This window comes from Sipha flava, unplaced genomic scaffold (assembly GCF_003268045.1).
Source record: "Sipha flava isolate LNK unplaced genomic scaffold, YSA_version1 45_pilon_pilon, whole genome shotgun sequence".
Taxonomy (NCBI): domain Eukaryota; kingdom Metazoa; phylum Arthropoda; class Insecta; order Hemiptera; family Aphididae; genus Sipha; species Sipha flava.
In genome coordinates, this window is record NW_020273227.1 from 1,410,123 (window position 1) to 1,437,484 (window position 27,362).

The 27,362-nt window shown below is 35.1% G+C and overlaps 1 protein-coding gene and 1 long non-coding RNA gene across 2 annotated transcripts; both read left to right on the top strand.

The window, feature by feature from the left end:
• The first annotated feature begins 2,987 nt into the window (after window positions 1-2,987).
• LOC112689668 lies at window positions 2,988-3,410 on the top strand. Its single transcript, XR_003149138.1, has 2 exons — window positions 2,988-3,196; window positions 3,269-3,410. It is a non-coding gene; the product is annotated as an uncharacterized LOC112689668 (long non-coding RNA).
• Window positions 3,411-9,644: 6,234 nt separating this feature from the next.
• On the top strand, window positions 9,645-27,105 carry LOC112689595 (hyphal wall protein 1-like). The gene is made up of 6 exons (XM_025563376.1): window positions 9,645-10,171; window positions 25,001-26,122; window positions 26,188-26,327; window positions 26,399-26,681; window positions 26,763-26,934; window positions 27,025-27,105. Exons 1-6 carry the CDS (start codon window positions 9,886-9,888, stop codon window positions 27,038-27,040), a joined length of 2,019 nt encoding a protein of 672 aa, XP_025419161.1. The 5' UTR covers window positions 9,645-9,885; the 3' UTR covers window positions 27,041-27,105.
• Window positions 27,106-27,362: the final 257 nt, after the last annotated feature.

Sequence of the window (27,362 nt, forward strand, 5' to 3'; positions counted from 1 at the left end):
AACCTGTATTTTTAATGAATTTAAATTAAATAGGATTATTGACTTCGATTTGTCACCGTGAATCTTTATTATATAGTTGTATTATAAATATTTCAGAAAATAGTGTGTCTTTAAAAATTCTCTACCAGCTGTCTAAACTCGTTTTCCGATCTTTTCGCACATTTAAATATTTTTATATGTGTGTAAAATTTTTCTTATTTGGTAGAAAAAATGTAAAATAATTTTGTTGACTAATACTTTGAATAGTTTTCATTATTTACTAGTCTAACATTTCTACAGTAATATTAAGGTCGTTCAACTAATTATTCAAAATCATAAAAGTAACAAAGTATCTTATCATTAATTATTAAAAGCATATTATTAATTTGTATGTTGTGTGTCCAAAAGGCCAAAAGTTATATTTCAACGTATGGTGTATTACTAAAGCGTAATAAACTTTTCATGAAATGCGGATTGAAATATAATTAGGATTTGTTCGTTAATATGGTTTGTATATGGTCTCGAACTTATCATTACAAAAACACATAGAATCGTATTGTTTATTATTTTATTTATTTGTTTAAGTACAATAGTTTATTATATATTTAGTGCGATTTGCTTGATATCAGCACATACTACTACGACTGATATAGTATGAACATTATTCCTATTTAAATTCCATAAAAATAGAAATAAATAAACTCACTAATCTTTAATAATTAAAATTAAAAAATAAATAATCTAATCTATCAAGTTATTATAATGTGATGGAATGTAATTATGTAATTTAAAAAACTGATTGAGTTAAATTTATCGAATAAGTATTAAGGTATGTAATACACTATTATGAGTACCTATATTGAAATATCATAAATATGTAATAAATCTTATTTATATACGGTTGTGTTATCAAATCGAATTATTTTTAACGTAAAACAAGACGAAATTATGTGAATCGTGATAACCTGTTTACTATGCGTACCCGTACCCATTAATAATATTACTAATAAAGAGTAGAAAATACAACTCACTATCACAATCACAAAGCTCGAAAACATTTTAAAATTAAAATATTACAATATGCAGTCATCGCACCCAAATGAGATTAGATTTTATATTTAGAATCGTATAGATCATAAATGATACCAGATAGAAACTAAAAAATATCAGTGTGACGCCTCCTCCTGAGTTATTTCAATTCCATTTGTTTTCGATCACTACGTTCGCACGCAATTAGAATGTTTCAAGCTCGAAGCGCCCGGCGGTCTGTCTTGAAATTTCGACATGTGTGAATTGTGGAATTTTAACAACGAAAATGCAATTATAAATCGAATAAATTAAATATATACCCACAAACTATTTGTTATTTAGATAACTGAAAACCTTTTATTACGACATAGTTACATTTATAAATACATTTTTAACGAGCATAATCAAATTTGCACCATAAAACTCTCAATTCAAAGTTGTTTTTATAAGTATAATATAGATACGTGTGTTTAAATCGAGTTCTTTGCATTAAGTATTTTACTTGAATCCTTAAATACGAGTATGTGTTTTTACACCCAACAGCTATTGATTGTATATTTATTATACTGTATAAAAAGTCTTCAAAATTAATAATAGTTTCATTAAAATGGCAATCAATAAAAATTAAATATTTTAATTTATGATCAATTAAATTGTTTTATTAATTATGTTGTATGTACAGAATTTTTATTTTGGTTGAAATCAACATTATAAACCATATTCCGTTTCCTACGGTTTATAATAATTGATAAATGTTTATCTTTCACGGGTAAAAATGTTCGATACTGGATTCACGCTAATATAATTATTTAAGTTAAGAAGAAGTTACTCATCGCTAAAAAAAATATTACAAACATTTTTTTTTATATTTAAAAACGTATTGAAGTAGACATAAAAATTTACATATTTCAATTTGAAATAAATCTAAGTAAATAATAACGTTGAATTTTCAACTCCTGGGAAAATGTCTGATGCAAATCTATTTTATACTCGTACTCTATAATGGGGAGTAGCTTTTATTATAATAATTGTGAACACAGTGATATTATCGTTTGTATTCTTTCAGTAAATTTTCTTCGTTTAATGTACCTATAATAACGTAGTGCAAATAAAACAGTAATTTAAATTATATCCCATTCACCAGTTCCTTTTTTTTATTACAATTTAAGTATGAATACACATACAACAGGTATTTACTGAATAAAAATCGATGTTACATGGTTAATGCGATCATTTTAAACAGTTTTGAAATATTTAATTCAAGTAATGGATATGATTATAATATTCAATGAATTGTTTAATATACATTTCAAACAGCAAACTTCAACACTAAAGACTATTTTCATTTGATTATGTAACATAATAAATACAGCATTTAATTTAACTGAAACTGTACCGAAATTTGAATAATCGAGTATCTTTTATGACACATCTCAGGAAACTCGTGAAATTTAAAAAGTACTGCATACCCGATTTAAACTATGAATCTTACTTAAAAAGATAATTGAAGTACAAGATTAATAGTTCAAGAGTCGTGCGTCTGAAGACGATCGCATACATTGCAGATAAAATTTATTTATATTTACGACATTTAATGTCGTCATCTGCAGCTACTTGTACTCTCCGGAATTTGTCGATGACGTAACTGCGGTCTATTATTTCGTAAACTTTTGTGGGGTACTACGAAAGCATACGATTTATGTACCATAACGAAAATATATTCATAAATAATTTGTGTGCAGTTTAACTCGTACGAACTATCTGCATGGATTTTCGTAGCTGTGGCAAACGTGATCACATAAAACGAACCGACGACGAACGACAATTTATATAAAAAAAAAAAAAAAATGAAAAAACCACAGGTGCTCCGGAATAGTGTAAATATATAACACCGTATTATGTGCACACGCACATTCGTATAAAAATTAATAAAAACGTCCGAGCAAAATGATGAAGTTGTTATTCGGTATTGTGTACGTACAATCGTACAAAAAAACGCAAACGCGCATCGATCGTACGTAATTACGTAGTGTTCTGCGACCGCGCCAATAAGATCGTGTGCACTAAATGAAATTGGTTCGGACTGTGTACACGGATCGGAAACGGGCAACAGCAGGTTAGAAAAAGGGATTAGAAAAATAACACCAACAATCTATGTGATGCGATGGTCCGCGGATGTCAGTATAGTGTACGTATTGTGCACATCTATGTACGGTGTCTAAAATTGTGCGCATTACATGGCGATTTATTTTGTGTGTAGTGCTATACGAAACACTAAATTGCGTACTATACGAAATTTGAAAGTGTGTAACAAAAGTTTACTCGTACTAATCGTACCAAGCCCGTATACAGTTGTGTGTGGGAGGGGTTAGTGGTTCAACCTCCCCTCCAACATTTTTAAAGTAAGTACGTATTTATAATACAACAAACTTTATCTAAAACGTATGTACAACTACAGTTTATTTTAGGTTTTTTTTTTTCGAAAAAAAATTTTCAATTTTAAGACGATTGTTTAAGGTAAAAATGCTGCGGTAAAAATCGCCTAACACAGTGGTTCCCCGCCGTTTTCATCCTTTGCCACCGAGTAAATTTTCAAAAATCTCATTCCCATATCCCCCCCCCCCTCCCCCCCCCCCCCTTAAATTAGAGTTTAGGCGATTTTTAGTTGTAAGAATCAAACTTTGTACCTATCAATATTAAGTTCAATGTGAAAAGGTCTATAAAAATATAATTGTTATCGATGCGGAATAATCTGTAAAATATATAGTGGTTTCAATTTTACGTAATGTATTAAACATAATTATTTTCGTAATTTTATCATCAATTTTCCTCCCTCCCCCGGTTGTGACCACCGGCATAACAGTTTTAGCTTTATCGTCAGTCCGTAGAAAGTTTGTTCCATAGAACAAAGATTGACTTTGTTTTATGGCTTAAAATTGTATTTAACCATTATTTTTTTATTAATGCTTATGGTTTGTACACGTTGTTATGCATTTTGTACTGCATAAATATTATCATTGAAATAATAACAGAATCATGTATTTTTATTCCCCCGCCCTCCGCCCTAAAATCGATCCTGAACACGTGCAGAAAAACGCTGAACAACTTCTATGCAACAAGTTTCGATTCGTTTGCAGAATGCGTGCGTTGACGACGCCATAGATGGGCTCGTCCGCGCGCTGCAGGACCCGTTCGACCGACCGTTTCAGGGCCTGGCCGCGCGCGTACACCATACGCGATGTACACCAGCGCCGTAAGAGCCCGTTCAACGGATTCGATATTTTATCGTATCGGATATTTTCTCGATCCGGTGCTTTTCGGTTGGACTGTTCGGACGGTACACCGTACGCAGCAACCCTGCGGTACCGTAATCGGTTTTCAGTCTCATTCGTGTTGGCAGAAGGAGCACACAGACGAAAAATGACGCACCGTCGGTCAAAATATCGAATCGTCTGAACGCGGCGTACGTTGCCACGATAAACCGAATCGGGGTTTTCAGCCGTACGACCGAGAACGATTTGCAGTTCGACAAGATCGGTAATTCACGGTGGCAATACCGTATCGTCCGAATGGACGCACCACGTAGATCAGTGATTCTTATCCTTTTTTCATTCATGTCACCTTTAGCCACTAGAATTAAACACCGCGTCACCCTAACATCAAAATAATAAATAATCTTAACTGTGTATTTTAGAATAATTCTTGAAATAACAAAAACAATAAAAACAGAAGAATAATAACAGAAGAAAACAGTAGAACACCTTCAATTTATTGAGATGCATTGTTCAATAAACATTGATATTATAAAGTTTATACTTAAAATTAAAAAAAAAAAAAAAAGAGAAAATTTTTTAAAGATTTTTATACTTATTTGTTTTATTTGTATATAATAATACTACATATCTAACGACTGTAAAATAACTAACGACCCCGGTTAAGTCGATAAAAAAATCGATAATACATCGATTTTGCGTTAATAACAATACTGCACATATTCATTGGATCTAAATAATATAAAGATGTAAACTTAAAGGTATGCTATTTACATGACTGTTGTGGTAATAATATGGTTTTATTAAAATTAATTTTTTTCTAATTTTTTTCCTTTTCCTGTGGAGATTTCGTGTCACCCCTACACTGTGTCCATGTCACCCCGGTCGAGAACCACTGACGTAGATGAACATCATCGACACTGGGTTTATACGGTAAAACGACCGACACGGCAAAACCGGCGATTCGGGATCGTGTGAAAGGAGGTGCAACGAGTCGCGGATCCTCGCGCGTGGAAAACACGCGACCGAGTAGAAAATGGGCGCGTAAACGTACACGGTACGGTGTACTCAAATCTATGCGCGTACCGAGCGCGAGGAACGCGGCGAAATCCGTGTCATGCGGAACGCGCGTAGCGCCGGGCCCGGCGGACGACGTTCGTGTTTCGCGTGCGCGCGACCACTCGTACTGCGGTGTACGTTCGCGGCGACGGGTCGCCCGTGCACGTTGCGCCGTTCGGATTTAATGATCGGCGCGCGAGCGAAATATTAACGCCCGACCTCGTGCGCCCGATGACGTTAATGACGACGACGACGACGACGACGACGACGTACAACAACACAAATGCAATTGTACGCGATGTACAAGATACGTGCGCGCGCGCGCGTGTACGACAAATGCGGAAACAACGAATCGTGACCCGGTGGGCGGCAGACACTCGGAGGCTGATGAACGGTGCTCCGAGAATTAAGGGGAATGAAGCTTTACAGGGGTAAAAAAAAAAACTGCCACGACACGCCCAAAACGGTTTTCCAGAATTTTTCGCGAGCTTCCGAATCATTCGTTGTGCGTTGATTTTCTTCGGACAAACGTTTTGAACATCCTCCTTACGGTTCGGACGTACTACCGCTATTTGTATGCCTACAGCCAGTGTTGGGACTTATCTAGATAGATTTTTTGTCATCTTTTATCTTATCTAGATAAATAATGCAAAGTTATCTAAGATAAAATTTTTACTTATCTAGATAATTGTCTGTATTCTTGCCGAGATTAGAGTTATTTTTATTCTTGTACGGAGACGAATCCAACAAATCAGAGATCATCAAAATCGGTCCAGCCGTTTTTGAATTATAAATTCTGTAAATAACCTGACTTTCTTTTATACATATAGATTTTGTATTCATAATCATAATTCGTGTATTATTAATAAGTAATTATTATTTCTTGGTATGTCATTTTATTTGTATTTTCATGTCGGGAAAATATTTTTGGTATTTTTAAACTTAATTTCTTATTTTTCCGTGGAAGTTCCATATATTATGAAATATAATAGGTATTTGATTTTAGTATACACACGTAACTCATACGCTGAATAGTTGTTACTTCACTCTTGGAACCCGTAAGGTCGTAACTACTTATAAGATAATGAAAATTATCAAATTAATATTATATGGAAAACAATATTGTTAACTTAAAATATTTTTTATGTATTCTGTATTCATCCTGATACGTACAGAGCAATTTTCATTTTTTTTTTTTTTGTGTAACATTTTAGTGATTAACTGTCATTAAATATTGTACATTATTTATAAATACTGCTTAATGGTACATTACATTACTACAATAAATATTAAACACCTAGGTACCTATTGATAATAATGATTATAATCAGGGACGTATTTAAGGGGTGGGCCCATGGGGCCCACGCTCCCCCCCCCCCCCCATTCACCGTAATTTATACTTAATTTATTATTGTAGGCCCTCTTATTTTTCACGCACAGACACACGGTGAAATACTGGAATATCAATATATCATAATAATATGATGCCATCGATTAAACGGATTAGCATTGTATACACCCTGAATACACCTTAATAAACACCCTGAAATAATTATAAGACCTGAAGAAGTAGTTAATGCATATGCTAATAAACACCCAGACGTCTTCAATTATTGTAATTACAAAAATTATATTTAAAAATATGTTTTATTATAAAATTATGTAATAAAAGTTTATGTTTCTATCAAACACTTGTATTTTGAATATTTGGTTATGAATAACGACAATTTTTTGAGATGGAAAAGTTATAACTAGGCTTAGGGACTTATAGCTTTAAAAAATACACAAATATGCTTCTAAAATTATTAAAATATGCATTATAATATGCATTTATATGCATTAAAAAAAAAAAAAAAAATGACCACATAGTACACAAAATAAAATGTGTCCATCGAATTTGAATATATTTTTAAACTCCGAAACAAAACTTTGTAGTCGGCTACTCGTAGACTGTTGTAATTTCGGCATAACACTATGTTACAAATTATCGCGTTTGACGTTTTACGTATGATTCAACGTTGTATGGTTGCGAGATGCAAAAACAACGACGGATAATAATCGACTGAACTGAACACTAAACAAATAATCTATTATTCTATATCGAGTCAGTGCTCGACTTGAGGGGGACGCAAAGGGACGGAGTATCCCAACTAATTTTCAGAAATTTTAGCGTCCCCCTACTATTATTATGTTATAATTATAACGCTTAACAAGTTTTGGGGACGCTCTTTTTTTTTAAGTAAATAGAGTTCCCCTTCTTTAATTTTTCCAAGTCGAGCATTGATATCGATTATGATCTTTATCGACGTCCGGTCAATATCCAGCGGGTTATACGGTCGATAGGGGTTTATAGTATTATTTATATTTACACAAAAATTATAACGAGATATAAGAGGTAGTTTGCAGATAGCATATTACTAAAAGTCCTCTTGGTACATTTTTTTTTTCGATCGGTTAAAATATGTATAAATAGTTTTTAATTTCAAATAATAAAATTTGAAATATGTTATGCAAAATAAGCATAATAATGATAAAATTAGCACTCTCCTGCAAAATCTATCAAATATGCAAAAATATGCACATTCAAATTTTAGATCTGATATCATGGCACCGAGAAACGAATTTATTTCGCACTGCTATATTTAACAATAATTAAAAAAAGTATGCAAATGCTAGAAGTCCCTAAGCCTAGTTATAAATATGTACACATTGAACATTTTGTTTGTACCCCTCCCCCCGTCCCCAATAAGACATTTCTAAATACGCCCCTGATTATAATTGAGTTTTCATAAATATTATTAGAATATGAAATATTGACCAAAAAATAACATTTTTTGAAAATATCTTTTTTTTATCTAGATAAAAATGAAATTATCTCTTATCTTTATCTAGATATTTTAATTTTTTTTATCTATTAACTTTATCTAGATGAATTTGTACACTTTATAATTTCATCTTTATCTAGATAAATTTTGCATTATCTATTCCCATCACTGCCTACAGCATACGTACAACGTATATTATGCACGTCCGTCCGAATTATGTACTGTGTGCACGTTATAGTAGTTGTACTGTTGCGAAACCTGCGTCTCTGGACGGATTTATCGATTTCACGGAAACCTGAAGTGGTGAGTTCACGCGCGCGGACAAGGTACGTCCAACCACCTACTTCAGAAGTATATTTTTTTTGTAATTAAAATTTATTGCTTCGGCAATAACGCGTTTTATCAAGATGACCGAATCTTCTTTACAATCGATCAAAATAAAAAACCGACAAATGCTAATCCACACGTGTGGAACGTACGCTTCAACGGGAAAACCATAATATTATTACAAAACAAATCCATTTGCATTCCCTGCTGGTGATTGAGTCATTTATTATTCATTTTCGTGACAGATTTTTAGTACATCGTAAACTCTTTAAGGCCAATCGATATGATATTATTAGTTCACACTATGATTTTCTACACTAATAAACTCATATAGTATATTTTAATAGTGACAAAAATTTATACTTATGTTAACATATCCGGTAGGTTTTTGTTTTCTCGGTAGTTTTCCGATTTAAAAAAAAAAACCCCGAACAATAACTATGTCAAAATTTTATTAAAACAATTAATTTTGTTTTTCATAACGTTAGAATAGAACTTTGATACAATTCTAACTCTTGATTATTTTAATTAAAAACTGCAATTGCTTTAGATCTAATTCTTAATAACGGTTTTAAATTTTGAATAAGGCGAAATATGTTTTTTTTTTTTTTTTAAATTATGATCATTCCATAAAATGTATTTTCGTCATCATAACCTGGGATAAATTATAATTATTCGATCAGTGTGTTTCCAACGAATGTTCGAATTCGGAGTAGGTATGCGAATCCGTTCTGGACAAAAACTCGTTTACGGGTTCAGGCGCACACGTCGTTACGTACACGACGACTTTGTCAATAATTATAATAAATGTAATAAATAGGATTCGTGCGCGTACCGACTGCAGCAGCAGCTCAACGTACACACGATATCATGTAAAACGGGTGCGTTAAACAGGTGAGTTAACCGAACTCATACATGTACGTACGTATGGTTGATATCGGTTCTTACGATCTCCGCGCGAACGGACGCGCTGAAATGCCGCGATCCCGGTCAACGTGGTCACGTAATTAGTACGGCGGGCACGGGGGTTCGAGGGCCGCGCGGGCGAGACGGGCCGTGCCAAACGGAGACGCGCTCGGACAAGGTTTAGGTCACGGCCAGGTGGGGCGGACCGAGCGGCGGCCGCCGCCGCCGCGATATATAAATATAAAAACGGATCCGCGACCGTGACACTGGACCACATCAAATCGTATCGGTCGGTACAAGTTGTCCGGTCGCAGACGTTTCGCCAACACCGCACGCGCACGATCAGAAGACACGGGCTCGCCGTCCACCTGCACTCGCGGCCACCGATAACCACTGCGCGCTACCGTTGCACGGACCACGGGCACCGCCGCGCACGACTTACACTCCAGCTCCAGCTCTACCGCTCCGCTGTCGCGCTCCACTGCGAGATGATCGCGAACCTCAGACTGTGCCTGCTTGTGGTCGCGGCCGCGCTGGTGGCCGCGCACTGCGCCTTGCCGCCGTCCGCGGCCCAGCGGCCCAACAGAGGAATGGTCCGGTACACCGACGACCAACACATACCGGTCCGGCCGAGAGCCGCCGCCGTCACCAAGCCGAAACCGTCGTCCACGAACAAGAACAAGAAACCGATCGCCCCGTCGCCGGCTACGGATCCCAAGAAAAGGGCGCCCGTCAAATCTTCCGCAGCTACCGCCGCCGCAACTGCCACCAAGAGTGAGTATGATTGTAACATACGATCAGGTTTTCAAATACGATCGTTTTTGATCGCTAATCCGCGTTGTGCCATCTACTACGCCTGTGTGTACAGGATTTTAGGCGGTTAGCCCTCCAAACTCGGAAGTTTAATACTTAACTTATAATATGTAATATACGCGTAAAACCTACGGTAGGCCTGTGTCCCGTAGTTTAATCCCACACACTATACTGATATTCGAAATCTAAAAAAGTTATAATTTCTGCGTGTGCACTACCGCGAGTCGACTACGCGTTATTTGATTTGTTATTGTTCTTTTAACTCTGTTATTTGAATACAACTTGTAGGCATTACAAATCATTTTTTATGGTTCATACTTAAAAATAATATTTTATTTAATATCAACTCTACAAATTACCGGTGAAAAATTAAAATTGTCTTTTCAAAGTATTTCAAATAATCCAGTTCATAACATAAATTATTTGCGTGATGTTTGAAAATGTTAAAAGTTCATTGCAACATTTTTTTGGTTATAAAATTATTTGAAAATTTTAACTCTGTAAGTTATAAGCTATATCATCGATTCCAAAGAATTCAATTAAAAAACATATCACTTAATAATTTAATATTATTTCTATAATTTAATTCTTAATCTATTTGACATGATATATAATATCTTTCAATGTTCTAAACAAATTTTCTAAATTACTCAAAAGAGGAAGTTTAAAAATGATACAACATTTTATAGTTGTTGTGATTAAAATATTATTTTTCAATAAGAGAATTGTTTTAGTTATATTAGATTGGTCAAAGTTGATACATTTTAAAAAAGTTATAATTTTTATAAAAATAAGTAAGTTATTAGTTGTTCATATATGCATTAAAAATTGTACTCACAAAATGTATAAGTTGGTCAATTAATACGCTAGAATTGATACCGTTTCACTTAAAATATGTAACAGTTATCTCAAAATGTATAATGCAATATTTATTCATCCAGATCTGAATTAAAAAAAAACCCACTATTTTAAATTCACATGGACTTCTTTTCCATTTTATATTTTTTATCGGTCAGCATCTACGCGTGTTTACTAAACACATTTTGCAAAATAATAATGGAATATGAGAACTACTAGTTAGCAGCATTTTTCCAGTAACTTTATTATTTTATTTTAACACCCTTACAATGAATTTTTTTATGTCTATTATATGTTTATCAAAATGCATGTTTTATGCAAATAATTTTATCTTAGTTTTTAACACATTTTTGGACGTTTAATCAAGGCCATTTGTTGACCGTATAACAAGTTTTATAACAGTCATAAAATAAAAAACGAAATAACGGGTCATTATGAAATCGTCTTTGCTGTCATCAGATTATTCGCCTTGTAATACGTAATCGTATATTATATACAATGCACAATCTAATCTAATATCGTCTATACATTTTGTACATCATTCTGAAAATGACTCTGAAGTGTTAACGATCGTCCATAAAAAAAAAATAAATAAAAAATCGACGCAATTTTTAATTGGCCATATTTACCCCGAACAGTTATCGTCTCGGATGACTAATCCATAAACGTTTAAGTAATTCATCGAGACAACTCGTTATACTCTGATCATCGACGGAGAAAAAAAAACCACTTCTGTTAAAACTCGTATCGAATAAAAAAAAATAAAAATATAATAATAAATACGATACGACATAAACAAACGGTCAGCATCCGGCCGGTGGCAGTAATAATTCAAATCGGTGCAACAGGTTTCCCAGCGCAATTTTTCCATCCCGTGTCGCGTCGTCCGTATCCCGTCACCGTATCACCTTATACAGCTATTGTAAGCTATACGGCACGCACATATATATATATATACAAGTATGTACACGTCGTTCAATCGGAGACCCGTTGTTAATTTTTACATTTGATTCGTACCGCAGACGTAAATAACGACAGTACGAACGTAATATATTAGATAATAAAATATTTACGCACAAAAAAAAAAAATAATAATAATATTAATAATAAAATATAATGATAAAATGCTTTACAACTATTTACTTTGGTTCTCATCGTAAACACATCGTAGTATATGTATACGCATCCAGATCATTGGTCATGCAGTTCTCTGGCGGCGATGTTTCACACATACGACACTCGCACAAACGAGACGAGAATGTGTTATTATTACGAATTCGTGTTTAGTGTGTGTACGTGTGTATGATTGATGGTGAGAAGCCACGGTGGGTTATACACACGGGTACACAGCGTGTACGAATATGAGGTGTATATTGTGCGCGACAGCAACGACACCGATGATTACGTGCCAAAACCGTGGCGTTAAAGTCTCTGCCAAACCGTATATGTGTGTGTGTGTGTGTGCGCGCGCGCGTTTGTTTGTATAAATATTCGTGTACATCATATCGATCTACAAGCGTTTTCGATATTTATCTCAAAACCATTCGGATCACGTTCGAATCATCAAATTGTTTTTTTTCCTCTTCTCCTGTGTTCAATACTTATTTGCGCTACATAAAATCAAAAATATTGTACGTCATATTAAAATATGCATATGTTCCTATTTCCCACGGAAAACGTGATGGGCCTCTGTCGCTTAACGAACGGTCTGCAACAAAAATTATTTTACAAATACATATATATATGTGTGTGATTTATATATTTATTTTTATGGTATACGTGTGCGCGTTTGCCGGACTTTGTTTCCCAACGCTGCTGCAGTGGCCGTTGCCCCGAAGGCGTAGTTAATAATGTAATGTGCGCGGCTCGGAGGACTTTACTGGTTTTCGGTACGATGACGGTGAATCGATTGCGCAATTCCTGATATTAATGGGGAAGGAAGGGGGGGGGGGGAAGAGCGAACAAATTTCTTCTCGTATAACATAGTTGCTCAGATCGTGCACTTGTTTTCTTCTTCCTCTATTCGTTATTATATAATTATCTTCTACGTAATTTTCGTTGTTGTTGTTTGGGGGCCGAACACGTGTAGTGCACACGAAGTTACCACCGACAAATTTCCGTTGACTTCCGAACACGCGCTTTGTCGGCGGCGACCGGTGTGGTTATTAATCTATCGGGCACCGATACATGAACGTACGTACCGAAATATCCGATGTAGCAGCTATCGTCGAAAATCGTCAATCAGCAGCATACGCTATTATAGATACCGTAGCGAAAAATTTTGTTTTTTAAACGCGCGATAAATGATTTCTTTTGCCGGTTGTGAATTTTTTCAATAAAAACGGCCATTGTTCATTTAATATATCGTTATTGTGTACATCGTATATTGTGTGCAACGCAGTACAGGTACTCGCACGTACGTATGTTATTATTTAATAATCTCGATGTTTTTTCACGTATATAACACGATATTAGCTTTAATATGGCGACGGCCCGCCGATCGATACGCGCTAATAAGGTGCCGTGGTCGGTAAAACGACACTTATATTGTTGTATTTATCTCGGAACGACATGGTATAAATACGCACGTGCGCCTATTATATATAAGTAATTCGTATGCGTGTAATCTGTTACTTGAAAAATAACGTTTCCCAACTTCTCGGATGATCTTAATATACGGTGTACGTAAAATATTATGGAGACACTAATTTAATATTTATACGACCAATAAACAGGAAAACGCTTTATCCACGGCTTCTTATTATTTAGTTTTCAGAGCATAATTCGAAGATAGCATATTTTACGCTAAAATCCGAAAAATATTTAGATTAGAAACATTTAAAATGATTCGATTTAATTTCAGTTCGAGTTTACTCATTCTCATCTGCATTATATACATAGAAATTTACATAATCCATTTGACCTACAGGCTATGATGTAATAATAAATAATAGGTACTTAAAATCGTAGCGAAACTCTATTTATAACAGGTCAGCAGGACGATGCATACTTTTCAGGTCAATCACATCAAAATGTTTAAATAAACGATACTATATACTTCAAATTGATGATTTTTATACGAATCATTAAATTCATGAGATAATAAACCTCTATTACCATTAACCTAAATTATATACAATGAGGTAATAAAACAATTGTATTAGAAATATTATTTTATCGTAATATTATATATCCTTCAAGGACCGTAGAAGCTCAAGAAGAAGATTTTATTAAGTTCCTCGTAAATGTTATGATTTCACTGTTAAAAGTAAAAGTTAATAATATGCTTATTATATCTTTTATTCCCTCATTTTTATTACACTTAAGTTTTGATTAAAAATTAAAAATGTACTTAAATATATTTTTTAGTCAACATTTATAGGAATAAATCCACCATCTTAAATATTATTATTATGACTACTCATAGCAAGAAATTCATAATTTTTATTATTTTTTTCTGTTGCCTTAGTCTTTCATCATAATTCATGCATTTATTTTCTTTTAATCTTCATATCAGTATTACTTACGGATTCTTGATTTTTTTTTCCTCTTAAACATGTACGTAGATATTTTGTTCATCATTATAACAACAAGATTTATTACACTACAATACACAGCGAATTAATAATATTAATTTTAAAAAACGTATGTACGTTTTAATTTTAAAATATTATCTCATGGTAGTTGCAGCGCTTTGTAACAATTTGCATTTTACAAACTCAAAATACATTTTCTGACGCATAAGCACCTCAGGTCCTCGGGAACACCACTGTGCACGTAATGCGTGTAAAAGCTAAAAATGGGTTTTCCACTGTAAACCACTTTGCCCACGAATCGATCCGCAACGGCAAGAGCTGGTTGATACATCAACAGTCTCGTGAGACACCGATTTTCCGGAATCGGTGGTCATACACGGTATTCAAAGCAGAGGCGTACCTTTTTTTCCATTATATTAGTACATGTTACAATAATATGCTCTATTGGCAGAAGTAGCGGTCGCATATATATATATATATATCCGTTCCATAAACATGTGTTTTCATGGCTCCAAGCCCAGAAAATATACGTGTCGATTTTATACCCGAGTAGCTGAACCATGTCGGTCGCATATTTAATCGTTTCGAACTTTCCAAAACATTTCTGATAAAACACTATCCTTCCCGTCCCCAGTCTACGAGCATCTTATATTGCGTTGCATCGGTCCGCCGCGCTGCATAATATTCTCGTCCGGATGGTGAACATGCGATTTTGATTTTGATACGTGTTCCACACGTATGTAGGCCGTTTACAACGGGCATACAAATTAGAGGTTTGATACGTGTCAACCGAATAGCCGTTCCCGACGTCGATCATACACGTGCGATAATTATCGTGTACGACTAGTCGTTCGTTCGCCGCGGTCCGTAATAAATGAGCACCAAAAGCCAACATAAAGTATTATCACGCGCGTGGTTCTCGCTTGCGCCAAACGGTGCGGTCTCCCTCCGGAACATGTCGATTAATTTCACGGGTTTCCGTCCGGTCATCACACGCGCAGCAATCGCGGTGTTCGGTTATTTTTGTGTGCACGTACGTGCATCGGGCGAGTCATCGAACGGCGCGATAAAAGAAAAAAAATTAATAAAAAAAAATATTATAAAAATCACACGCGCAACAACCGAAGGTAGGTGTACCTCTATTTGTTATTGAACGTACGCGGACGGCGCATAATAATGATATGATAACGGACTGCCGGTCCGCGAGGCGGTGATGTTGCGCAAAGTTAAACAAGAAGAAGGGTGAGGGGGATAGGAAAAAAAAAACAATAAAACCATAACAATAATAGTAATAATAACGAGTAATAAACAAACAACGGTAGAGCTCGAGTTACATTTGCAAGCGACCGGGACTCGCCGCTGCAGCGGTGGACGGCTATTACGGAATTCTCAGACTGACGACGACGACGAGATTGTGTATTGTCGCCGCCAGTCGACGCGCGCATAATAATGTAATATCGTCGATTATCATTGTTTTGTTTGTTACGCGTTTCGCAGCGCCCGTCGGCTCTCGGACGCGCGCATACCTGGCCACTGAAACAAACGCGCGACCTGCTCCGGGGTATTACGTTGTTCAATGTATTCCTGCTCATTTCGCGATAACGAGCGCGCGGGCTAATCATGTGCGTCCCCGGTGCGGCGGTTCGCGGCTACCGACGCGGTTCGCGACGACAATACCAAACGATGCAACTGCAGTTATGCCCGTGAAACGCGCACGAAGGAGGCGCGATAGGAATATCCGAGTTGTTCGTAGTACACGTATACATATATATATATACATCACACGGTAATCCATTGTTGCATTGCGCATATGATACGTGAATCGGTTTTCGCGTTAAGGTACGCCGTCCAATACGTACGCATCGTACGGATCGTACGAAACGGATTTTAGAATTATTAGTATAGTAAGTCGTACGTATGCGTCCGCCGACCGGCAGGGGACGGATCGCACGTATCGGTCCGTCGGTAATGCCGTCGAAATCGATCGGAGGGGCAACTTTTCCGACCGGTGCGGATGACGTCATACGGATTTCGCTACGATAATGCGTATGTTACTAAAAAACCCCGACCGTCGCATCGGCAATATGATTGCTACCGTATACAGTGGACGCACTACCACGGTTCGATCCGTTCCGTACGATCCGACCGATGCGTACAATGCGTACTACGGACGCGTACCTTTACAGTACCAGAGACGATGCACTGGATCCGAGGTCGAACGCGACGATCGAAAGAAGCGCTTTGCTGCAGCGGAAACGCAACAGAACATAACCGTTTGGTTTTTATTTATTTTTTTTTTTCTCTCGTCGCGCGCGCGAAACCTATACCGCACGGCTCGCGCGCGTAGGAGTCATAACGTTTCTTGGTCCGTCGCAGACGTGCCTACCGCAGTGTAACTGACTCGGGACACGTGCACCTTCGGAATCGACACATCCGCCTCTTCCGTCCGCGGCAGCCGCCGCCGGCGATAGTTTTACTCGATAACTGATAATGTATTCGGTTGTGTTTTATCCCACGTTTAAATTACATTTGGCATTCTTTCTTTTACCCTCCCTCCCACCCCACGTTAGTCGCGTTTCGCGTTTGCCGTGGCCGCACGTCCGCAGATAAATAAATCACCACCTCTACCTATCTCATTGCGTATATTTGTTACGGTACACGTATTCGAAATTCGAACGTACCGCGTTACGGTGGTACCTCGAGCCTATACGCGCGTACTTGTACGTATATGTATCTATACGAACCGCTTTCGACCATAATTGTTCCTAGATTTTATTGTACACGATTCTCGCGCACCAATACTATGGTATTATTGTAGTAAATTTTTTTTTAAATCTCCGGTCCAAGGTCGTATGATTTTTCTAATCCCGCGCGTACGTAAAGTGAGACGGTTCAATGATTCCACTATGGCTCGCGCGACACGTAGTGCCATAATAGTTTTTAGAGTATATTTTTATGTGCAAATATATATGTATATAAGTGTGTGGGCATGTCAAAACGCGTAATCGGCGTGAAGTACCGAACACTTAGGTGTCCGATGATGAAAATTGTTTTTTGAGGTACTCTAGTGGCGAATCGACTTCGCGAACAAATCATCCGGTCATTACCGGTTTAACGCATATTATCCATTTAATATATATCACTAAATCTGTATTTATTTCAGATTAATGTTAGATATGGTTTTCAACCTGGGGGTCGCGAATCATAGGTTCGAGGGTCGCCCATAAATAATGGATGAAATGATTTTTCCATATTATTTAAAAAAAAAACAAAGTAAATTATTTATTTCGTGAAATTTTTAAGTGTAAATTAATCAAAATTGTTTATCATTTAGGTAAATATTTAATCGGTAATCAAATAAAATGTTGATGAATAAAACAATTTTTTTTTTTTTTTGACACGTTATGGCGTTAATACAGTATTGTATTATCGACCGCCGTAAATCTTTTCGCCAAATCCGAACGACTAATTTTACGTTCGCGTGTATGATTATCGCTGCGACGTACGCGAGCTCATGATATGAGATATTGTACGATCATTCCACGAGCATTTCCTACTCCGACTTGCGCCGGACGAATTATAAAAACTGCGCTCGTAGGACCGTGGAACACAATCGATCGTTGTATCGACAACATAATAATAATACATTTTACGTCCGACGAGAATCTATTATCATGTGAAAGATACGTTATCTCGATGGCGTACGGACGGCAGTCTACGCGACGCGTTCATTCCGGATTCCGTGTATACCGTTTCTGCGTAGAACATTGAGCCGGGTCGTGTACGGCGGGCGGCAACAATAATGAGCAAGACAAAAATCTTGTCTCGTCCCCGACGCGATTGTATCGGTTCCAAAGGGGCCACCGGGTTAATCGCGTGTACTGCAAATCTAATGCAGAACGAGTAACACGATGCCGCTTAACGAGGTTACACTACGACGGCGACACGTGGTCGTCACTGTATTGCACGTTTTCGTCGTACGCACGCACGGGGATGCCCCGTGCGTTCTGACGCCCCCCCCCATCAACATTTTATAAATAGGGCCCAACAGTTTAAGTCTAAGGGTAAAGGGCTAGTGTTGTCCGAACTGATGTTGTCCAAATCGAATGCAATTCATTCTAAAGTATTCGGTAAAAAATAAATTATGTTTCGTAATGGAAAAAATAAAACTAAATCATCTAAACTTTTGGGCGAAAACTTATCATCCTAATGTAAAAGCTGCGATCGATTGTAAAAGTACAAATCATAAATAATCAAAGCTGTCCGAAAAAAATATACGATATTCAAGGAAAACATATTCATATAATATACCGAAATATTAAATTAAAAATTAAATCAATGGTTTTTTTATTATTTATGCATTATAATTTATTAAATATACCTACACATTTTGTTAATATAAGGCCCTTAAGTGTAGTAGGCAACCCCTGAAATAAAGTTACTGCGCACACTTATGGTTGTTATAAAAACCATTTTCGTTAATTTCAAATTCTTTTATGTTATTATTAATGTTATTATTGTCCGATTTTTTATACTTCACTGTTGAATATACTTGGAACTGCAAATTACACTTAACTGCTTGTATTTAACTTTACTTCAAAACATTAACATTTTCAGTTGGCGTATACATGCACAACAACAATATGTTAGTTTTAAATGGTACATCACCAATATTTGTTTACAGATTCAGATAGAAATATTTAATATTTTGATATACTCACAAAATTGACTCGTCTAGAATAGGATCTTTAAGTTTGAACTTCTACATTAAACTTATTGCGAAATTATGACCATAATAGTTTTAAAAAATTACCGAACAAATTTTAACGAGAACAATATCTATAAGATAAAAAAAACCGTAAACCATTTTCGAAAAATATAATATACACAAATTATGTAACTCCGTGTACGAATTAAAACTCATAAGATAATCTATAAATATAATTAAAATATTTATCGTTTTTCTTTATACTTATACAAATGCAGTGATTTATACAAAAACGTAAGCTTTGATTTAAAAAATTATATATAATTTATATGTACTAGTTATATTATAGTCATAATTTGATCAGATATTTCAATTGATATGTGTACGGTTATGTCCACAAACGCATAATGAAACATGCTTACCAAACCTACGTGTAGAAAATCCATATCATATGTCGTGGGTTTATTTGTACATTGTCATAGCATACTTTCTACTGTCATTTTTTTTTTTGACAGATACACAAGACATATCGGTACGTGCCTATGTATTATATATATATATGAATCAACTTCATGATCAAAACAATATCCGTTAACGGTAAAATTAATTCGTTTTTATTTATCGCTGGAAAAAAATGCGATCTAAATTCCAGATGTAAACACACATACGACACGTGTATGCCTTCCTACGTGTATCTAACCAGTACTCACCAAAAATACGCGGTAGAACTACGAATGGAAATTAGACGTTTCGAAACGATTTGTGCGTTTAAAATATTGTATACACATCTTGTAACACTATTAGGAACACCTCCGCTGGAGTGGATGAAATAAATTCAAGTTTTCCAGTGCTCAGCTAAAACATTATTATATAGGTACCTGTCTATGAGTTTAATAAATGGCTGTATAATATTGATTTCTGAAATCAGTTAATGACTCTTCGTGGTGGCCGTAGCTGCCAATAGATTCAATTAGCGAACACCACAGCTATATGCGTAGACGTATATGCGCGAGTCTTCTATAGAAATGTTGATTATTATTAACGTAATATTTTTTTATTTTTTTTTATATATACATTATTTTTTTATAAACATATTTTTCTATCTTTAAAAATAAAAGTTATTCATAAATTCAAAATGTTATTTTTTAACGTAATGATTATATAGTTAGCCCGGCGTGTGTATTTTTCGGCACATCATTCAATAATATTACCGTCATAAATATTTTTAAAATTATTAGATTTTCAATTTCTCATTGTTTCAAACGGGTTTTATTTTAGACGACTATAATTTAATAGCGTTCGAATAAATATCGATATCATAAGTCTGCAAGAAAGAATGCACTCGGATCCGAAAAACGGATTTACTATATAATCGCATTTCCAAAGCTAACACAAATTCAAAACGTTTTGTCTTTCAGAGTGATTATGGTAACTATAGTCTGTCTAATCCTTGGACCGAAAAAATAAATAAATAATCGTTATAAGTTTAATTCAAATCCTAAGTCTTGTCGCTACAGGTGTCCTCGGCTCCTACAGGTAACCCGAGTACCTGCAATTAAAATATTATATATATGTACCTGTAAAATATGCGTCGGGGCTTGAAATGGACCGAACGCGTCACAGTAAACAAAATTATCATATTATATCCGCGTAACTCCCGGTCTTCTGAGCGTGCAATTAGCATAATATATCGAGTGTCCGACGGCACGTATGCGCGTACGGGATACGCGCGATATGCTAAACAGATGTTACGAATGAAAAAATCGAGCGCAAGTGATCGCGATCGGCCGATAAGAACGCCAAAGCCTCACCGGATCTTATGGAAATCCGCCGCACTTCTGGAAACGCGGTGCACACATTTTTTTTCCTCTATTTACATAATGCACCCACCCATTGTCGCACGAACGTAAAATATGCGTGCGTTGTGCGCGTCCGCTGCACCGGTGTGTAATTGTATGTTACGGCGGTGAAGTCGCACAGCAGTTCGATCTTGATATCATAATAATAATAATCGTTATACGTCTCGGTCGAAGCCCCGTGAAATTTCAGTTGTGACACTATCTAACCCGGTGTAGGCTCGACAGAAAAGTATTAACATTCTTCCTAGACATCGTGTCGTCGTTATGTTCCGCTGCAAACATTACGCATAAACATAAACGCTCGTAGGCCGTGTAATATAAACAGACACGTATGTGTGCGCTGCAGATACGTACCACCTGTATGGTTATAATGTATTTATGCTGCAATACGTGCGCTCTGAACCCGGCGAATTAAAAAAAAAAATAATAATAATAATTATACGCCACATAAATAATACGAATAGGTTTTTTAACCGTTAACCGCATTTGCCGGGGTACACGTGTATATGCAAATGGTGGCTTCGAAGCATAAATTATACGCGCGCCGGAACGAGTTTTACACAATCAATTTAAGTCGTCTTAAATAACATATAAATTCGACCGTCAACGAGCCACGATAAATAGTGAAAAAAAAAATATAAAAAAAAACAATATATAACGTAATATTATTATGCGCGTAATTTTACCGTTGCAGTGATGAATTGAGTTTGCCCCTCAGTAACAGCTGTGTTGCTCAGTAAACATTGGCTGATCAATGATAATTAATTATACTTACGAAAATATTGATTCGTGTTACAAAAGAATTATCCGTGCAGGCGCAGCGTTCGTCTAATCGTATTACGCACACAACACCATTATCCTTCGGTCACTTTTCCCGTTAGTGGGACACGTGATTAACACAATATTGTTTTCCATTTCCTATATTATTAAGGGATTTCCGTTCCGTCATCGCGGAACAATAACCCCACACCTTTGTTCACTGGTTTCGCTTGTAAAAAAAAAAAAAAAACTTTTATAATAACTTTTGATGTGCTAATTTATTTTTTAAACGAATTGTTATCCATCGTTCCGTATCATAAGAATGATTACATAAACCATAGAAAATTTAACGCGTTATGTATGTGATACAGAACTATCGCAAAAATATCATGATTTATTCGTAGTTTTTATATATGTATGAAAACATTAATATATTTGTGATTTTTAGTGCAAACAAATAAAAATGTTTAAATAAAAAATAAAAAATAGCTGATCGAATAGGCAACTTAAACAACGCGTGTGTTAGAAAAACTAGTATTATAGTAGGTATAATCTAGACATATATATATATATATATATATAATTCAAGCGGACCAGATAGACGTTCTATTCAAAAAACCTGTTAACCTGTTTCGTGTGAGTGAAAAACATTTTCTATCCGATCAAATTGTGAATCTAAACCATTCTCGAATCAATTTAACAGCACACACAATATTTCATAAAAATCAGTTCAGCCGTTTAGAAGGAGTTCAGTTACACACGTACAGTAAAATTATATATATAAAGATAATGATGTATAAGATTTTAAATAATAATTATATTGTGAACATAAAAATTGAAAAAATAAATTTTAACATCCGCATATGTTTATATAAGCCCAAAATATATATTAATATTCAGCTTTATTTCTCACGGGTTATTTTTAATTTATATATCTTTATAAATAAATTATCATGAATTTACATTAAACTGTACAGTATTCGATTAAATTTTCAAAAATAATTTGTATAGTAGTACATCGAACCTATAGTAGCTTACACGTTTACTTGTGAATGGTCGTTGGTTGCTCACACTTGGCAAAAAATCGTACACTGCCATATTAGGCACTCAGGTAGATTGTTGGGTACTAGAAAACACACCCAATCACAATATAACGGGTACCTACCATTTACCGGGTTAATAAACGTCAACGTGTTTCCGAATCAATTTCGAGTGTGTGTATGATTTCGTGAAAATTTAACAGACACTTGTAATGAGACAAGAAGGCTTGTTAATATACTTATAATATTATGTGAAATATCAAAATGCTATAGACTGCAAAACATGCGTCATCGTATCGGAACGGTACAGTTCCCTTATACACGAAAACCAGTTCTTACAACGGTACACTTTGTCGTTCATTTTATTATTATTTTTTTATTTATTTTTTTTTTTTTTTGCTCTTTCTTTTATTTATTTACATGGATTATCGGATAACATTACAACCCGGTTTGAATTTATCACCACACTGATAAAAAATTATTGAAAACCACTTACGTAAATGAGATTTCAAGTGGTTAAGGTTCAACGTCCTTAGGCTGTAATAAAAATGTGGCAAAATGTCAACTGCGTTTTCACGAATATGCATATTTACTTGTTCAGCACAACAACACTCAAATTAATGAAAAAATTGCGCCTAAAATAACAATAATAATCGTAGAACCGTGATAAAATAATAATAAAACATGTGCAATAGACCATTAAAAATAAAAATAAACATTTAATAAAAACATTGATCGCAGTACTCAGCTATAATTTATATTTTAGAGTATTAACAAGAAACGACTTGAGAAAAGACAAAACGTTATTTTTCAAGCCCCATCGATTTTTTTTTCGTTCTTAGAACTAAACTTAGAACATAAATATGATAAAAATCGTATAATATTTTAAGTAAATTTTCTATATTTGACAATGAATGCTCTATCGAATAACAAATATATTTTATAATTATAATTAAATAGTTATAAATGAGTTTCCAAAAAACCCACTAGAATTTGAATGGTCTAGTAAAAGCTTTTATAATATTTTATTAATTATAATATTTATTGATCATAGTAAAGTCAACATTTTTTTAATCATTTATTTATTTTAATTCTTTTTTGATATTGAATGAAATAAAAATGTGAATTATTTTTAACTTTTATGTGGATATAAATATAATAACAAGAAATATCTTCTTATATATTTATATATTTTAAAATAATGTGCACTTATATCACCTCAATAATGAGAATATAATATTATTAATTATTTTAACAACTCTATCTAATTTTCGCTTAAAGAATGTAATCATAAATATTATAAATAATTAATAAAATAAAATTAAAATAAAATAAATAATTATTAAAAAAACCCTCATTAAAATAATGATTGCATAACATAGTTAAATAATTTTTTAAAATTATTTATTTTTTAATTATCATTACTCCAATTAACATTAATTGTGTATATTTTTTGAATATTATAATTCGAATATTGTATACTAAATAGTAAATATGTTTGAATAGAATAAAATTCACGACCATTTTCACATTAATTATATTAATTAGATTTAATTATCTCGATAGCAAGTTAAATGACTGTGTAAAAGATAAAAATAAAAATGATAGATACAGTCATTAAGACGGTAAATTTACCTTTAATATTTTGCCATCAGAGTTTATTCACCGAAATACAACATGTACGGAAATGCGAAAACTCGTATGCATAAACTTATCAATTTTCTGTTATTTTTTATGCAAAATACATTGGAAACGAATAGAAAATATAAATTATGGTGACGTTTGTTCACGGAACGTAAACCTGTTAAAAATGTATTATTTTGTTATAAACCGGTTTTTTTTTACATAAAATTGGCAAATTAACAAAGATAGGCTTGATGTAAAGTATGCGTAGTATGGACACAGTTATCCTTTTAGTTCTAAGTTTAAATGAGATAACATATTTATGTTATATAATATACTTGTAGATTGTCATTTTTATTATCAAATAAATTATACTCAAATGTATTTTTAAATGTCTAACTTTTCAGAATCGTCAAAACCAGTTGATGATGCGTATAAAAACGAGTTTGAAGAATACATGCGTCAACAAATTCAACAATGGCAAATCGCAGTTGTAAATGGCCAACAAGTCTCACCACCTGCAGGATCTCAACCATCTGGACAACCACCATCTAGTGTATGGATTCAGGTTCCAGCTAACGGTTACTATCCTCCACCATCATATCCATATCCCTCATACCCCCCGCAACAATATCCACCACCCTCTTACCCACCACCGTCATATCCACCACCATCATATCCACCACCATCATATCCACCTTCTGCATACCCACAACCATCTCCATATCCTCAACCATCGCCGTATCCACAACCGTCACCATACCCACAACAACCTTTGTATCCAGCACAACCAGTACCAAATCCAACTTCAGAGAAACCTGAATTATCTACTTCTGCAACATCAGATATACAACCAGAACCAGAATCACCTGGAGTAGTAACTCCTCAACCAGAAGTGCCGAGCACTGCACCTCCTCAACCTGAATATCCATCTCCACCAGCACCAGAAACTCCATCACCACTTGTACCAGAATATTCATCAACATCAGCGCCAGAGCAAGGAACTCCACCACCAGAAGTTGCTGAACCTGACATCCCAGAGATCACACAAGCACCATACCAGACCACTCTTAAACCTGAAGGTTCTACAGAGTTACCAGAAGTGATCCCAGCTTATCCAGACACACAACAACCAGAACAACCAGGTGTGCCATTGTATCCCGGTCAACCGGAAGCGGTACCGACAACTGTTCAACCAGAGATTTCCACTGACCAACCAGGTTACCCAAGCAAACCAAGTTCAGAAACGCCTGGAGAAGAACCAGAAGGCACTACTAGTGTTGGTACTACATACTCTCCCGATTCGGAACTCCCGCAACCAACCGGATCACCGTCGACAGACGCATTAAAAGCTCAGTGCAAGGAACCACGAGGCCAATTCCCTAGTGAGAGTTCTTGTAACAAGTTCATAAACTGTTGGGACGATACCGCAGTCGAACAAACATGTCCTGCAGGATTAGTATTCAACCCAGAGAAACGTTATTGTGACTATCCAGCAAATGTGGATTGTGGTTCAAAACCCATTACAGGTAAAAATCGATATATTTTGAAATTTTTTTTTCTATAATGTAACATTGTGTTCCTTTCTTTTTAGTGACCGAAAACGGAAATAATACTAAATGTCCAGATGTCTACGGGACGTATCGTAGCAAGGAAAACTGCGGATCCTTCTACGTATGTGTAGCTGGATCTCCGGTTGACTTTGTTTGCCCAGGTGGAACGAACTACAACGATGTAAGCTATTACCGAAACAAGTCCATTTAAATTTATAATTATTTATTTTATTTTATTAAAATTATACTTAGGATTTGAAAATCTGTGATTACCCGTACCGCGTGGACTGCAAAGGATTACCGAACAATCCCGAACCAATAGAAAGCGGTACTGAAGTTGAGCCTAACACTACTTACGCTCCTGAAGTATCGTCCACTGCTACTTCTGAAGTATCGCCCACTACACCATCCATACCATTGTCTTCAGCTGAATCTTCACCTGCAACCGAAATTGTACCAACACAATCCACCACTCTTGCACCAATCGCCGACCCAATTGCAGTTTACAATTACAACTTGAGGAAGATACCACCGAGTATGCATTAATTAATAAAAAATAATAATTATAATACACTTAATAATAGTACGATTAAATGAATTGTATTTGTATTTATAGGTTTAGTAAATACCGGCGTACGCTGTAGCCACAAGAGTATTTACCGACTTACACCTGACTGTTCTTCGGTGACTCTCTGTCGTAACGGATTTACTCACATTCTTAACTGTGGGCACGCTACTAGCTACGATATAGTTAGCCAAAAATGTATGGCAAGTCAAAGAGCAAACTGGTGAGTTTTTTTTTTAATATTGAAGTTAGAACATGCGTTCACACAAACGTAAATTCGTGTTAATAAATTAATTAACCGTTTGTTTTTCAGTGGAAGATCAGCCTAGCCATATTAGAAGAATTCATTCAAAAATCTACAAAAAAAAAAAAAACACAAAAATAAACAAGAATTGAAGACGTGTTCAATCAATATTAATATTAAGTTATTTATTATAAAGTATGCTATGTATTTCTCGCACAATTTTTTGTGTCATTTTGGTATATTCTTTTTTCAAAAATCTAAGGTCATTTTAGACAAAACGACTGGTGGAAAAAGAAAATACTGACCACAAAGGTGCATAAATTGTAATATTATAATAATTTATTTCTTTATAAAATATGTAATCGATAACCGATATTATTTTTAAATTAAATAAAATGTATTTTTAA